At 45.2% G+C, this 15,409-nt stretch overlaps 1 protein-coding gene across 1 annotated transcript; it reads right to left on the bottom strand.

Annotated features, from left to right (window-relative positions):
* Positions 1-11,465: 11,465 nt before the first annotated feature.
* Positions 11,466-13,427, bottom strand: LOC310949457 (zinc finger BED domain-containing protein 4-like; the record flags this gene model as incomplete). The annotated part of the gene is made up of 2 exons (XM_083916931.1): positions 11,466-11,738; positions 11,934-13,427. 2 exons carry the CDS (start codon positions 13,425-13,427, stop codon positions 11,466-11,468), a joined length of 1,767 nt encoding a protein of 588 aa, XP_083773057.1.
* Positions 13,428-15,409: the final 1,982 nt, after the last annotated feature.

Raw genomic sequence — 15,409 nt, 5'->3', positions numbered from 1 at the left:
AACAAAGTGAGACCAAGCAGGGTTCAGTTCATCAATGTTCTGAAGGTTTAATGAAACAACACACTACTGTATACAAAATATATTATGTTCCTTGTTATGACATTGGGATATGTAAGAATGGACACCAGCTGAAGGGAGCACAGTCGAAGGTTAGATTACAGATGATTTTAAAGGGAGGGAGATTGTGGAATGACGAGAATTATACAGAGAATAATGACTAAATGTAGCAATGCCGGACATCCAGTTAGTCTTTGGGGTCCATATATGGATTATAATGTTGGCAAAAAATGTCGATCAATAGAAAACCAAGATCCTGACCACCAAAATTGAATGAACTGTTCCTTGGTACAAGGCCTGTCTTCCAATCAAGTTTTAGGCTATATAAAGATGATCACACAGAGTAAAGGATGAGATCAGCAGAACCTTGGTGGAAAATGTTTCTCTGTGGCAAAAAACATACATAAGTTTAATTATGGAGCTGTGCATGGTTAGGGTGACTCCACAGCCATCATTAGTGATGTTTGCATCCAAATTCAATCCACGGTAAGGATAAGATGGCGGCACACACAGTCGCAGTGGCTCAGTGCTTTATTGTTTGTTTGTCTGTCTGACGATATTACTGTTTGTCGTGCAAATCTCACCTTCAGCCGAAGGGAACTTCTGACTATCGGATTACCGTGTAACCAGGCAGTTACAAGTGATTTTCTGCACTCTTGTTATGCTAAAGCAGCCATTCTCAACCTTGGTGTCCCAACCCAAATTGGGTTTGCCAAATCATTTTGGAAAAATATACATTTATTTATCTTTTTTTTGTTGTTGTCATAATTCAAGTAGCGTCCGACCGGACGTTAGAAGGATGACGAGGGGTTGGGCTCTAACAGGCATTTTATTAGTCAAAACCAGTTCCTGTCAGCTGTAACTACACCAAAACAACAACGAACCTGTCCGTTGAAGGCGTGATGTTGTTTTAGCCACAGCTGCAGCAAGTTTGCTAGCAGGAAAAATGTATCGATGGCTTAAAAGAAAAAGTGTTCCAGCACACGACAGTCAGCAGCAGCAGCAGGGGTCCCAAGATCAGCCAGCAGAACCACCACCTGAGAAACGTAGGGCACTGGGGCCGACATCGGCGGCTGATAAAGGGTTGAGGCTTCGTGAATATCAGCCCCACTTTTTAAGATATGGCTTTTCCTGCACAACAAAAAACAGCATTGACTACCCACAGTGTGTCATTTGCGTCAAACTTAAAAGACATTTAGAGACCAAACACAGCAGCTTAATTGATAAGTCAATTGATTTTTTTCAGCGCAGGGAGCAAGAACAAAAAAGGCAAAAAACAGTGGTGAGTGAATATGCTACAGTCCCTGCTAAGTTCCTGGCAGCTTCATATGAGGTCGCATATCTGGTGGCTCAATCGAAAAAGCCTCACATGATCGCGGAGAGTCTCATACGCCCCGCAGCTGTAGCGATGACAAGAGCAATGCATGGAGAGAAAATAAGTACGAAAAAGTAGGACTGGATACGCCAGCCTTTCACCACCGCGCATCACCTGTCATCAGAGCTGCAGGACTCCTTCCTAGATCTCTCCTCTGACCGCACGTTAAAGACCGCTTTCTCGGCATGCGCACTGGAGGAGTTCTGGTTGTCAACAGCAACAGAGTACGCAGCACTGTCAAAAGCTGCAACCGATGTACTGTTTCCATTTGCATCCACATATCCCGACTCCTCAGTGTTGAGAGTGATCTTCACGTGGCTGTGTCGAACATAAAGCCAAGAATGCAGCAGCTGTGTTCAAACAAGCAGCCCAGCCGTCACATTAAAGAGTGGCTGCAGCTAGTTGGTTTTGTGAAGAAAAAAAAAGAAGACGTTTATAGAGTTGGGAGTTATCTCTGCTTTGACAAGGAAAGGGGCCGAACGAGCAGACTGACAGTCTTAAGTTGTTGTTGTTATGACAAAATGTAATGATGTTCTTTTTCATGTTTAAGTTCTCAGCAACATAGATGTTTCAAATGAAACATAGGCTGTTTTTCTCCCCACTGGACAGTGGGCAGTGGACAGCAGTGCATGCATAAATTGGGGGGTCGCGACCCAATAAGGTTGAGAACCACTGTGCTAAAGCAACAACCACATAAACCATCGCTACCCAGAATCATTCTGATCTACCCTGCATCCATCACCAATAAAATGGATGAACTAAGACTACAGATAGTCACAAACAAATTAACCGTGAACAGTTGCATTCTGCTAATTACAGAGACGTGGCTACACGCATTGGTACAAGAAGGAGCCATTGAGCTAGCAGGCTGCACAACATTTCGCAGGGATAGAAACAAAAACTCATAGACAGACACTGTTCTGCTGATTTGGAGTACCTGATGGTTAGATGCAGACCTTTCTACCTTCCACGTGAGTTTACCGTCATAGTTACAGCTGTGTATATCCCACTGGATGCTAATGCTAGCATAACTTTAGGCTACTTATGAAGCGCTATCCGCAAACAAAAAGAACACCAGCCCCAAAGCAGCCCACATCATAGCTGGTGATTTCGATCACGCAGAATTAAAATCAGTTCTCCTCTAAGTTTGAACAACACATCAAATGTGCAAGCAGGTGAGAAAACACATTAGACAAGGCCTACTCAAATATAAAGATGGGATTTAGAGCTACATCACTACCACACTTAGTGTCAGGGTTTTGGGCCCGGGACACCCTGCTGGTCTGTTTGTGTACTGTTGGCCATGCCTTTGTTTGGAGACCATGTGGTTTTGTGTTTGTGGCTGTGACGACACTCCCCCTGTTATCCCGCCACTTTTTGTCCACATCTGTCCTGCCAATTAATTAGCTCGTTACTTTGTTTTCTCCTGCCCAATGATTGGTCTCAGTCTCCCTATTTAAGTTCAGCCTTCTCAGTATCCTTTGTCAGATTGTGCTTGCAAGTTTGTGTGCTACACTGCCTGTATTGGATTTACTCTGCCGGTGTTGGAATTACTCTGCCTGTATTGGATTCACTATGCCAGTTTGGATTTTCTGTTTCTGTCCACTGCCGGAAAGAGGTTTGCCCTTTGTTACCTGATTGCTCTGTGGATTGCTCTGCCTCTGTTCCCTGGACACTTGATGGACTTTGTTTATCTAAAACCTTAGTTGGATTTTGTGTCTTCTGTGCTTTGACTATTCTAAGAACTGGACTAACTGAAAATAAAACCTGTTCATTGAATCTGCTTCTCATCTGGTCTGTACAATCTGACCACAATGGACCCAGCAGACCCAACCCAAGTTAAAACTGCTTTAGAACGACATGGGATCATTATTGGGTGACAGCAGACCCAACTGGACCGTGTCAGCGAGCATCAGAGATCTGACTGCCCAGATTCAGCCTCTCCAACTAGCTCACTCTGCCTCAGCTGCCTCATCCCCTCTCCAGGGGATCTGGAGAGATCCCCTCTCCAGCCAGCCCGTGAGCCCCGTCTTCCCCCTCCCGAGAAGTACGCTGGTGAGCCTGGCAAATGCCGTTCCTTTTTATCTCAGTGTTCACTGATTTTCCAACTGCAACCTACCACCTTCCCCACCGATCGGGCCAAAGTGGCTTATGTTATTACCCAACTCTCGGGGCGAGCAAGGGAGTGGGGAACGGCCCTCTGGGAGGCAGAGCCGCCATGTTGCGATGACTACAATGAGTTTTCATCTGAGATGAAAAGGGTCTTCGACCGCCCCAAGCATGGACATGAGGCTGCTCGTGAACTGCTACGCATGCGCCAGGGCCACAGGTCTGTGTCCGATTATGCCATTGATTTCCAAACACTTGCAACCTCAACCGCTTGGAACGCAGATGCCCTGTTTGATACTTTCCTGAATGGACTGTCTGAAGACATTAAAGACGAGCTGGTGTCTCACGATCTGCCAACCTCCTGTGAGGCCTTGATTAACCTTGCCATCCGTATAGACAGGAGACTTCAGGAGCGCCGCCGAGGAAGGTTCCCTGGGCTTTCCCTGCAGCCCTCTTCTGGTTCTCCTGTTAACCAACCAACCCCTCTGCCTGCTTCTGGTATCCCTGACCCTGAGCCGATGCAAATTGACCGCACTCGCCTGACCCCAGAGGAACGTCAGAAGCGAACTGAGTCCCGGTCCTGTCTGTATTGTGGCCAGCCCGGCCATTTCATCACCAGATGTCCAGTGAAAAACAACGCTCGCCAGTAGCTAGGGGGGTACTGGTGAGCGTAACGCCCGTTGAACCCTCCTCCACGCAACGAGCTCTCCTACCAGCTACCTTGAATTGGGGGAAGCTGCAACAGCAAGTGACGGCTCTCATTGACTCTGGGGCAGAAGAGAACTTAATTGACGCTCACTTCTTGTTCCAATGCGGAGTGCCTACAACAGCCCTTAAGACGCCTCCTCTGGTGGCTAATGCCTTGGACAGCAGTTGGCCAAGATCACCTGTGCCAGCGTCCCGGTGAGTCTGCATCTCTCTGGTAATCACCATGAACAGCTGTCTTTCTATGTTATTGATTCTCCACAAGCGCGTAGTGCTTGGCCATCCCTGGCTTGTTAAACATAATCCACACATAGACTGGGTTAGTGAGGAGATTGTGGGGTGGAGCTTGTTCTGTCACTCTCATTGCCTTCTTCGTGCTCAGGCTCCTTTTACTCCAGATCCCAGATCCTCTGAAGTGTTTCCAGATCTTTCCTCAGTCCCTGCAGAATATCTGGACCTCAAAGCTGTTTTAGTAAGTCCAAAGCCTCTTCCTTGCCACTACATCGCCCTTATGATTGTGCCATTGATCTCCTGCCCGGCACGTCCCCCCCCTAGGGGGCGCCTTTACTCCCTCTCCCGGCCGGACACTGAAGCCATGGACAAGTATATCCAGGAGTCCTTGGCAGCGGGCATCATCCGTCCTTCCTCCTCTCCTGCTGGTGTTTTTTTTTTCTTTGTGGGCAAGAAAGACGGCTCCTTACGACCTTGTATCAATTACAGAGGCCTCAATGACATCACCATCATGAACCGCTACCCGCTCCCTTTGATGACTTCAGTGTTTGAGTTACTTCAAGAGGCCAGAGTGTTTACCAAACTTGACCTCCGGAACGCCTACCACCTAGTTCGTATCCGTGAGGGGGTTGAGTGGAAGACGGCCTTTAACACCACCTCCGGTCACTATGAGTACCTTGTCCTCCCATTTGGCCTTACCAACGCCCCAGCTGTTTTTCAGTGTCTGGTAAACAATGTACTCAGAGATATGATTAATACGTTTGTTTTTGTTTATTTGGATGATATCCTAATTTTCTCCAGGTCCCTACCCGAACACACATCCCATGTCCGAAAGGTGCTTCAGCGCCTCCTGGAGAACCAACTCTACGTGAAAACAGAGAAGTGTGAGTTTCACAGGAACACCGTCTCTTTCCTTGGGTATGTGGTCTCAGCCGGCACTGTCGAGATGGACCAACAGAAGATCAAGGCAGTGGTGGAATGGCCTACACCCTCTACCCGGCGAGAACTCCAACGCTTCCTGGGGTTTGCCAATTTTTATCGACGTTTCATACGTAGTTACAGTGCATTGGCTGCCCCCCTAACAGCCTTGACTTCTACTTCTGTTAAGTACTCCTGGTCTACCAAGGCAGAAGAGGCATTTCTGACCCTGAAGCAGCGTTTCACTTCTGCTCCAATCCTGATCCAGCCAGACCCGGATTTGCAGTTCATTGTGGAGGTTGATGCATCCGATGTTGGCGTGGGAGCAGCACTGTCCCAACGTTCGGCCAAGGACAACAAGGTCCACCCCTGTGCCTTCTTTTCTCACCGTCTGACACCATCTGAACGGAATTATGATGTGGGCAATAGGGAACTGTTGGCAGTGAAGATGGCCCTGGAGGAGTGGAGACACTGGTTGGAGGGGGCCACCGTGCCATTTCTTGTCTGGACCGACCATAAGAACCTTGAATATATCCGCTCTGCTAAAAGGGTTAGTCCTCGCCAAGCTTGTTGGTCCATGTTCTTCTCTAGGTTCAATTTTACTCTGTCCTATCGCCCTGGCCACAAGAATGTGAAGCCTGATGCACTCTCCCGACAGTTCAGCTCCTGTGACGAGATCCAAGAACCAGATCCCATCCTGGTTCATTCGTCTAGGCTGTCCTGTCATCCAGGGTCTAGAAGAACTCAAGCCTTCATCAGTCGGCGCTTCTGGTGGCCTACGATGAGGAAGGATGTCCGCGACTTTGCTGCTGCCTGCCCTGTCTGTGCCCGGAACAAGACCTCCACACAACCCCTGCTGGCTTCCTGCAACCCCTGCCAGTCCCAAGAAGACCCTGGTCTCCCTTGACTTTGTCCCTGGTCTACCTCCCTCTGATGGCAACACCACTGTTCTCACAGTCATTGACCACTTCTCCAAGTCAGTACACTTTATTCCCTTATCCAGCCTTCCGTCTGCCAGTTAAACGGCCAATATAATGGTTCAGCATGTGTTCAAACTGCACGGGTTGCCCCTGGAGGTGATATCGGACAGAGGTCTGAAGTTTACGTCCAGTTTCTGGAAAGCCTTTTGTAGGCTCCTCGGAGCATCTGTTTGCCTATCTTCTGGGTTTCATCCACAGACCAACGGCCAGACGGAGAGGGCTAACCAGCAACTGGAGACGGTTCTTCGCTGCGTGGCCTCCCAAAACCCGACATCCTGGAGCCGGCAGTTACGAGTGCTCCTTGGGCTACCAACCACCTCTCTTCCCAGACCAGGAGTTGGAGGTGGGGTCTCCCTCTGCCGAATCCTTCATCCGCCGCTGCGTTCGAACGTGGAGGCGCACCCGGGCAACCCTCCTTCGTACCTCGATCAAGATGAAGGCCCAGGCTGACAAGCACCCACCCAAGCTCCACGCTACCGCCAGGGCCAGCGGGTATGGCTTTCATCCCTGGGACCTTCCCCTGAAAGAGTCCCGCAAACTGACCTCCCGTTTCATCGGGCCCTTCCCCGTTGCTAAAGTCCTTAGCCCCACTGCTGTCCGCCTCAAGCTCCCCGCTCCCCTTTGCCGTATTCACCCCACCTTCCATGTCTCCAAAATCAAGCCGTTCATCACCAGTGACTTGCACCCTAAGCCCGACCCTCCCCCGCCCCCACGGCTTGTTGACGCGTACGCAAGCTTCTCGACCTGGACCCGACACTGATAAGAGACCTTCGCAGTCGGCAACCCGCCCAACACAAAGTGACGCCCGGAGGCGTTCGTTGGGGGGGGGGGTAGTGTCAGGGTTTTTGGTCCGGGGCACCCTGCTGGTCTGTTTGTGTACTGTTGGCCATGCCTTTGTTTGGAGACCATGTGGTTTTGTGTTTGTGGCTGTGACGCCACTCCCCCTGTTTTCCCGCCACTTTTTGTCCACACCTGTCCTGCCAATTAATTTGCTTGTTACCTTGTTTTCTCCTGCCCAATGATTGGTCTCTGTCTCCCTATTTAAGTTCAGCCTTCTCAGTATTCTATTTCAGATTGTGCTTGCAAGTTTGTGTGCTACACTGCCTGTATTGGATTTACTCTGCCGGTGTTGGAATTACTCTGACTGTATTGAATTCACTCTGCCAGTTTGGATTTTCTGTCTCTGTCCACTGCCGGAAAGAGGTTTGCCCTTTGTTACCTGATTGCTCTGTGGATTGCTCTGCCTCTGTTCCCTGGACACTTGATGGACTTTGTTTATTTAAAACCTTAGTTGGATTTTGTGTCTTCTGGGCTTTGACTCTTCTAAGAACTGGACTAACTGAAAATAAAACCTGTTCATTGAATCTGCTTCTCATCTGGTCTGCTTTTGGGTCAAACCCAACCAGACTTAGGCCAGTTTGATAACCTATCCATTCACTTAGCACCAGCATACATCACTCTCAGGATAAAAAACTCATCCAACAACCAGGACTGTTATAACTTGGCCTGAAGGAGCTGGCTGACAGCTGCAGGACTGCTTCGAAAGGAGAAACTGGAACATTTTTCATCTACAGGATTTTTTAAAACTTCGGCGAGGGTTTAATATCTGTTAAAGTCTTTGTCATTTTAGAGAAATACTTTATCAACTTCTCTTATTAAATTCTATACGAGTCTCAATCTGATAAAACATTGACCACAAGACGCTGCAATTCCGATGAAATATTCACAGACACAGCTTGGTTTTTGGTTATATAATTTGTCTATAATTATATATATATAGGCATTTTATCATATTGGCATTTACATGTTTTGCTGAAATAAATCATCAATGGGCTCCTTGGATTGCATTTGGTAATTGACTTGAATGGAGCAGCTGGTACCAGGGCCAATAGTCTTTCAAAACACTCTTTTAATACACGTGTTCACATACTACGTTGTTGGTGCTTTGGTTAACGTGTAGGGACGCTTATCATGCTACTGCAGAGGTTTGGTGTTATTTGGAGCAGCGTTAGTGGTTAAAAAAGATGTTTTAATGCGTCCAACTCACCACCCCAAGCTTATCAGTGTTAGCTGCGACAGGCTGTTAGCGACTCTCTGGAAAATCTACGTTAATAGTTGTTACACGGAAAAAAATGGTCTTTATGGCTTATTTGAATTTTACTCTAAGTCCAGTTTCAAGGTGTGACTTGAAGGACGAGATGCATCCATTTTCACGTTCAAACTGGAAGAAACTCCCCCTTCTTTTTTCCTCAAAGAAGAGCATGAGGAACCCAGTTGTCACAGCTTTTAATGACCGTTACTGAAGAGGTATTTCTTAAAGTGTAACAAAGAAATTAAATAAACACTTTAAACCATTGCTCATTTCTCATTGAACATACAAGGACACAAGGACACAAAAATGTGAGTTAAACTGTTAATAAGCACAGTATGTAATCAAAAACTATTTTTCCTTTAAATAAATATCCAGTCAAGGTTATTGTCAGTGACGCAATAACATCAACACAGTCATATGTTAAAATAATCATTCTGTGATAGTAATCTAAATATATCTTGTTAAAATAAAAATCCTTCTTTGATAATATGATGACGTGACACATTCAAACAGAGCAGGATTCAAAATGCAGTTATTTTAGATTTTACCTTTCTTCATGTTTAAATATTAAACATTTCTATAATGTGGCGATAGTTTATCGTAGGAAGATCAGAGTACTTGCAAACAACACATATTTTTCTACAGATTAAAAAAACTCACATGTCACAGTTTAAACTTAATTTAGCAGTTATTTCAGAAAATACTAAAATGTGTCTCCTTGGTTTTTCTCTTATCAGATCAGTCATAAATAGAGTCTCACAGGTTTGCTGTAGAAAGGGATATGGGCGATAGCAATACAACTTGGCTCTCACTTGGTTTAAGTCTTATTTATCAGATAGATCTCAGTTTTTACATGTTAATGACAAATCCTCCATTCACACTAAAGTTCTGTCCTTGGACCAATTATATTCTCCTTATATATGCTTCCCTTAGGAAATATTATAAGGAAGCACTCCATACATTTTCATTGTTATGCTGATGATACACAATTATATTTATCGATCAAACCAGAAGACACTGATCAGTTAGATGAACTTCAAATGTGCATTAAGGAAATAAAAAGCATGATGACCTGCAATTTTCTGATGTTAAACTCAGATAAAACTCAAGTCATCGTACTTGGCCCCGAAGGCCTCCGAAACTTAATAGCTAAATATATTATTACTCTGGATGATGTTGTGTTTTCCTTCAGCACCACAGTAAGGAATCTGGGTGTTATTTTTGACCAGGATATGTCCTGCGTAATATTGCAAAAATTAGGAACATTGTGTCTCAGAAAGATGCAGAAAAACTAGTCCATGCATTTGTTACTTCTAGGCTGGACTACTGCAACCTCCTTATTATCAGGCTGCTCCAATAAGTCTGTTAAGAGTCTCCAGTTGGTCCAAAATGCTGCAGCTCAGGTACTAATAAAAACAAACCGAAGAGAACATATTTCTCCTGTATTAGCCTCTTTGCACTGGCTACCTGTAAAATCTAGAATAGAATTTAAAATCCTTCTCCTTACCTATAAAGCTCTTATTGGTCAGGCTCCGTCGTATCTTAAAGAGCTCATAGTACCGTATCACCCGACTAGATCACTACGCTCTGAAAATGCAGGGCTACTTGTCGTTCCTAGAGTCTCCAAAAAAAGAAGGGGAGGCAGAGCCTTCAGCTACCAAGCTCCTCTCTTGTGGAACCAACTCCCGAGTGTTATTCGGGAGGCAGACACTGTCCCCATATTTAAGAGTAAACTTGAAACTTTCCTTTTTGATAAAGCTTACAGCTAGGGCTTATGAGCCCTCAGCTATGTTGTTGTTATTCTTAAAGCTGTGTTTGTTCAGCTTAATGATGCTGCTATAAGCCTAGTCTGCCAGGGGATAATACTTTTCCTAATACTCTGACCTTCTCTCCTCTCTGTCTATGTCATTCATGTCTCATCAATGCATGTTATTAATTCAACTTCTTCCCCGGAGTTGTTTGAGCTTTGTCATCTCGCAGGTCTCTGCTGATGGTGGTGGTGCCTACTGCCGTGGTCCTGTGGGTAGGTCTCTGCTGATGGTGGTGGTGCCTACTGCCGTGGTCCTGTGTGTAGGTCTCTGCTGATGGTGGTAGTGCCTGCTACCGTGGTCCTGTGCAGGTCTCTGCTGATGGTGGTGGTACCTGCTGCCTTGGTCCTGTGTATCAGGTCCCTGCTGATGGTGGTGGTGCCTGCTGCCGTGGTCCTGTGTGCTGGTCTCTGCTGATGTTGGTGGTGCCTGCTGCCCTGGTCTTGTGTGCAGGTATCTGCTGATCGTGGTGGTGCCTGCTGCTGTGGTCCTGCATGATGCTTCCAGCTACTTCAATAACTATTAGTCATTTATACTGTCACTAGTCTTATAAATTATAAAATTTGTAGCCATAAAAACTAGGGATGCTCGATATTGGCTTTTCTGCCGATATCCGATATCCGATATTGTCCAACTCTTAATTTCCGATACCGATATCACCCGATACCGATATATGCAGTCTTTTTACACCAAAATTGTTAAGATAACAAAATCACATATCACCTAATATGGAATTAACACATTATGCCTAATTTTATTGTGATGCCCCACTGGATGCATACATAGATGCAACATGGCTTTTCAAATGTAAACACAGTCTGTAGAAAATAAGTTCTTGAAAAAAGTGCCAAAAAAGTGCCATTCATTTATTTGTTTTTGTTTTTAGAGATAATATTTTGCCTCAAACAACGCTACAGACAATAACAACACAAGGAAGATGCATAGCTTCAGTCCAGAGTAGTAAACAAACAGTCCTCTTTTTTCAGACTGAGTAACAGGCCATAACTTGGCAAATAATACAATCAATAAATTATAAACTGGGCTCAATCTGCCCTGCTCTTTCCTATGAGTATCAAAATAGTGCAAATAACAAGAAGGGCACAAGAATGTTTAAACTTTAACATTTAACATTTGAAGTGCAACAAATGAAGCTCCAAGAAGACCGATGCTGACCGGTCCATATGACTGGCCTATTTCTTTTTCCGCATGTCCTCATGTGTGAGAGGTAGATTTTTCTGTATGAAAACAAGCATCTCGGCATTGTCACAATGTATGCGATTTCTCTTCTCATCAATGACATGGGCAACAGTGCTGAACAGCCGTTCGCTGTCGACACTGGTGCAGGGTGCAGTCAGGTACTTGCGTGCAACACGAGCAACAGCAGGGAAGCGGGCCTGGTTGAGCCTCCAGTACTCCAAAGGGCATCCTTTCTGGAGGATGGCTTCTCCCAGGTATGCATGCACCTAAAGAATGCGTAAAAAATAAAGGAAAGCAATAATTATATAAAATAATTCTTCCTTTTCTTAAATAGAATTTGTATTTACTTTTCTTTGAAGCACTGACAACCAAATGTTTATTTTATTCATTGTATGTACATTTTCATGTGAAGTACTCAACAGATTAAATAAGTTTGATTATAAAGTTTATTAACTACTCACCTGTGCCGTCTCGCCTGTAGGTGCTTGAGCAACTTCATTTTCTGCAAGGATTTCTTGGTACATGTCCCGCAGGTTCAACCCTCCAGTTCGGGCCCTCTTAGGTGGGCATTCCTGGTCCTCCTGGCCTGGGTCATCTGCACTGCCACCAGCAGCCTCTCTATTGCTGCCACGGGTCCTTTCATTCACCACTTTAAGAAGCATATTGCGTGCTCCCTCCTTCTTATCCATGTCAAAGAAACGATCTTTGTAACGGGCATCAACCATGGTTGCAATGGCATAAAGAGGTTCAGATTGCACACAATTAAAGCGATCACTGACAGCTTCAAGTAGAGCACGTTTGGCTGTTTTCACACCTTTGTCAGATTCATCCTCCTTGGTAAGCAGCCGTGTCAGTGACACCACAGCAGGGATAACATTTGCAGCAGTTGCCTCTGCAGAGCTGATGTCCTTGGTTAGCTGCTCAAAAGGTTGCAGTAAGGGGATCATCTTCTCCAGAATTCCCCATTGAGTTGCTGTCAGTTTCTGGGTTGCAGGGAGTTCATAATCATCAGCAAATGCACTTAAAGACCTCTTCTGCTCCACCAGGCTCTGCATCATATAATAGGTGGAATTCCACCTGGTGGGCACATCTTGTTGGAGCTTTTTAACAGGCATTTTGAGTTCCTTTTGTATGTCCTCAAGTTTACTGCAAGCTAGTGGTGAGTGCTTGAAGTGGCCTACCAGTCGCCTCCCCACGGCCAGAGCATCTGAAATATTGCGGTGAGACAGGGCACCTCCGTTCACTGCAAGCTGCAAGGTGTGCGCCATGCAGGGCAGACTTGACACACCAAACTCCACCGCAGCTTTAGCCATGTTACGCGCATTGTCTCTGACTACTACGTGTACTTTCGCCTTGGGGATATTCCATTTCTCGAACATACCTTCAAAAGTCGATGCAATTCGGTCTGCTGTGTGAGACCCACGGCACTCTTGAGAATGAAGAACAGCCTTTTTCAACACGAACTCCTCATCTAGCCATTGTGCAGTCAAGCTCAACATGCTAACCTGGTTAACGCTTGAAGACCAGATATCTGTAGTGAAGCTAATTGATACAGCACCAGAAATTAGCTTCTCGACGTGACTGTACACAATGCTGTACAATTCGGCTAAGCACTGGTCTGTGAAATATTTGCGACTGGGCATGGCATAACGTGGCTCGAGGAACTCCACAAGTTTGGTGAAGCCGGCGTCTTGACCGATAGAAAAAGGCTGGTTATCCACTGCGATACACTCCATGATTTTCAGATCGATGGCTTTCCGTCTGGGGTGGTCCTTGTCGTATTTATGTTTTTTCTCAGTTGACTCTTTGAGAGACAACTGTGTGGTTTTTCTGGGTGTCGGCCTCTTCTCGTCACTTCGCTGCACAAATGTTGCGTATAACTCCGCATGATTCTTCTTCAGGTGGGTAATCAAATTTGTTGTATTAAATGAAGACGCCTTGCTTCCTCCTCTCATAACGGACGCCTTGCAGTCATTGCAAAGCGCAAATTTACTGTTAGTGGGTGATACTTTGAAATACTTCCAAACCACAGACATCTCATTCACCGGGTGAGCTGAAGCTTGTTAGCCACGGTTAGCAACCTATGAGTCTAGCGTGCTGTTGTTGTTATACGTCATCAAGCACGCGCCTGTAAACGGCCGTGTTGCATTCAGGTACACTCGGAAATGCTGAAGCCTACGGCCCGTGTTGCATTCAGGTACACTCGGAAATTCTGATGACAACAGAACAAACATCGGTTGTAAAAAACCGATACCGATATTTCCCGATATTACATTTTTAACTCAATATCGGCCGATAATATCGGTGGGCCGATATTATCGGACATCCCTAATAAAAACCCCATCAGTGGTATGTCTTGCGGTATCGTAGCTGCTATTGCCCCTACTCCTCATTGATCATGTTTGTCATATTTATTATCATTTTCATGTTCTGTCACCTTGGATGTGCGTGTTCCTGCTGTTCTGCTGTGTAGACTGCCATAACATGTGGGTCATGTTCACATTACTATAGATATTATAGTTGCTGTTACTCGCTGGCTGCTTGCATCTCTGGAAGTGTGTCAGTCTATCTGTCTTTTGTCTTTCTTTGTGTTTCTCTCTTTCTCTCTCCTTTTCTACCTCCCCAACCGGTCAAGACAGATGGCCGTCCTCCACAGAGCTGGGTCTGTCCGACATTCCTGCCTGTTATAGGGAAGGTTTTCGTTGCCTCCCTACTCTACGGGGGAATTGTTAGTTCTATGCCTACTCTGTAAAGTGTCCTGAGATAACTTTTGTTATGATTTGGCACTATAAATAAAATTGAATTGAATTGAATTGAATTGAATTGAATTGAATTGAACTTAGGAGAGGAAGAGGATGGTTGGATGATTTCACTTTTTGATAATGTCTGTTTATTCAGCTGCGTAAATCTTCCTCTTCTCGTAAGGGAGTCTCATTAAATGTGTGGTTAACGACCTTGATGGTAATTTTCTTCACTATGTAATCAGTTCTAGCAGAATCTGTTTATATTTCATTTCTAACAGCCTGCTTCAGGGTCAAAAGGTCAAGGTAGTTAAGAAGCAGAGGAGGCCAAATTGGAGCTGGACCGAATAAAACGAGAGAGAGAGAGAGAGAGAGAGAGAGAGAGAGAGAGAGAGAGAGAGAGAGAGAGAGAGAGAGAGAGAGAGAGAGAGAGAGAGAGAGAGAGAGAGAGAGAGAGAGAGGCACAGTTTTTGATAAGGCATAAGGGGTTTCTGATTTATCAGACTGGCATTAGAGGTGTCATCACAAGAAGTGTCACCTTCTTGATGATGAGACACATAGGGCACTACATCTGCTACATCGAGAACTGTGTTGACAACATCACAGTCGACAAACTCATCCGGGTGTACCCAACCACAACTCTATTTTTATTGTACTTTTCAGCCCTTAAGAATTGTACAAATAACGTGCAAGACACACTGTTTAAAATGGAGTTCTTCAACATGCTACCATCAGACAAAGCATTGTTAAAACCGCTTTGTAGGCAGAATAAATGTTTATTTTCTCCCTGTGCTAATTACTTATTAGTAGGACACATACGTTTTCCCTTAAGTGGTTTATACATCATTCCCCCCATTTCCTAAATTAATTACATCAGAGGTTCAAAGAAATGGTGGAAATGCTAATGTGGCCCACTAACACCACTGCTGTAGAAACAGGAGAATTCAGGTCAGAGGAGAGCAGTACACAGTACAGCACATCCACACTGTTTCTGCCAGTAGAGGAGGAGTACAGATCAAGCTACATGCTTATGCAGAGCCAGATGTTTTAAAATCATTAACTCTAAAAGGCTGCAGCCTTTGACAAGATATTTCAACTAGACAAATTACCCTCATTACTTCCCATTTTTAATGGTCAGTATTGGGGATTATGTCTAGGATAAGATTTTCATACTTAACTGGGATTCACTACAATCA

Source organism: Echiichthys vipera (assembly GCF_963691815.1).
Source record: "Echiichthys vipera genome assembly, chromosome: 7".
In the NCBI taxonomy this organism is placed as follows: domain Eukaryota; kingdom Metazoa; phylum Chordata; class Actinopteri; order Perciformes; family Trachinidae; genus Echiichthys; species Echiichthys vipera.
The sequence above is the reverse complement of the archived record's forward strand: the minus strand, read 5'-3'. Positions and strand labels throughout refer to the sequence as shown.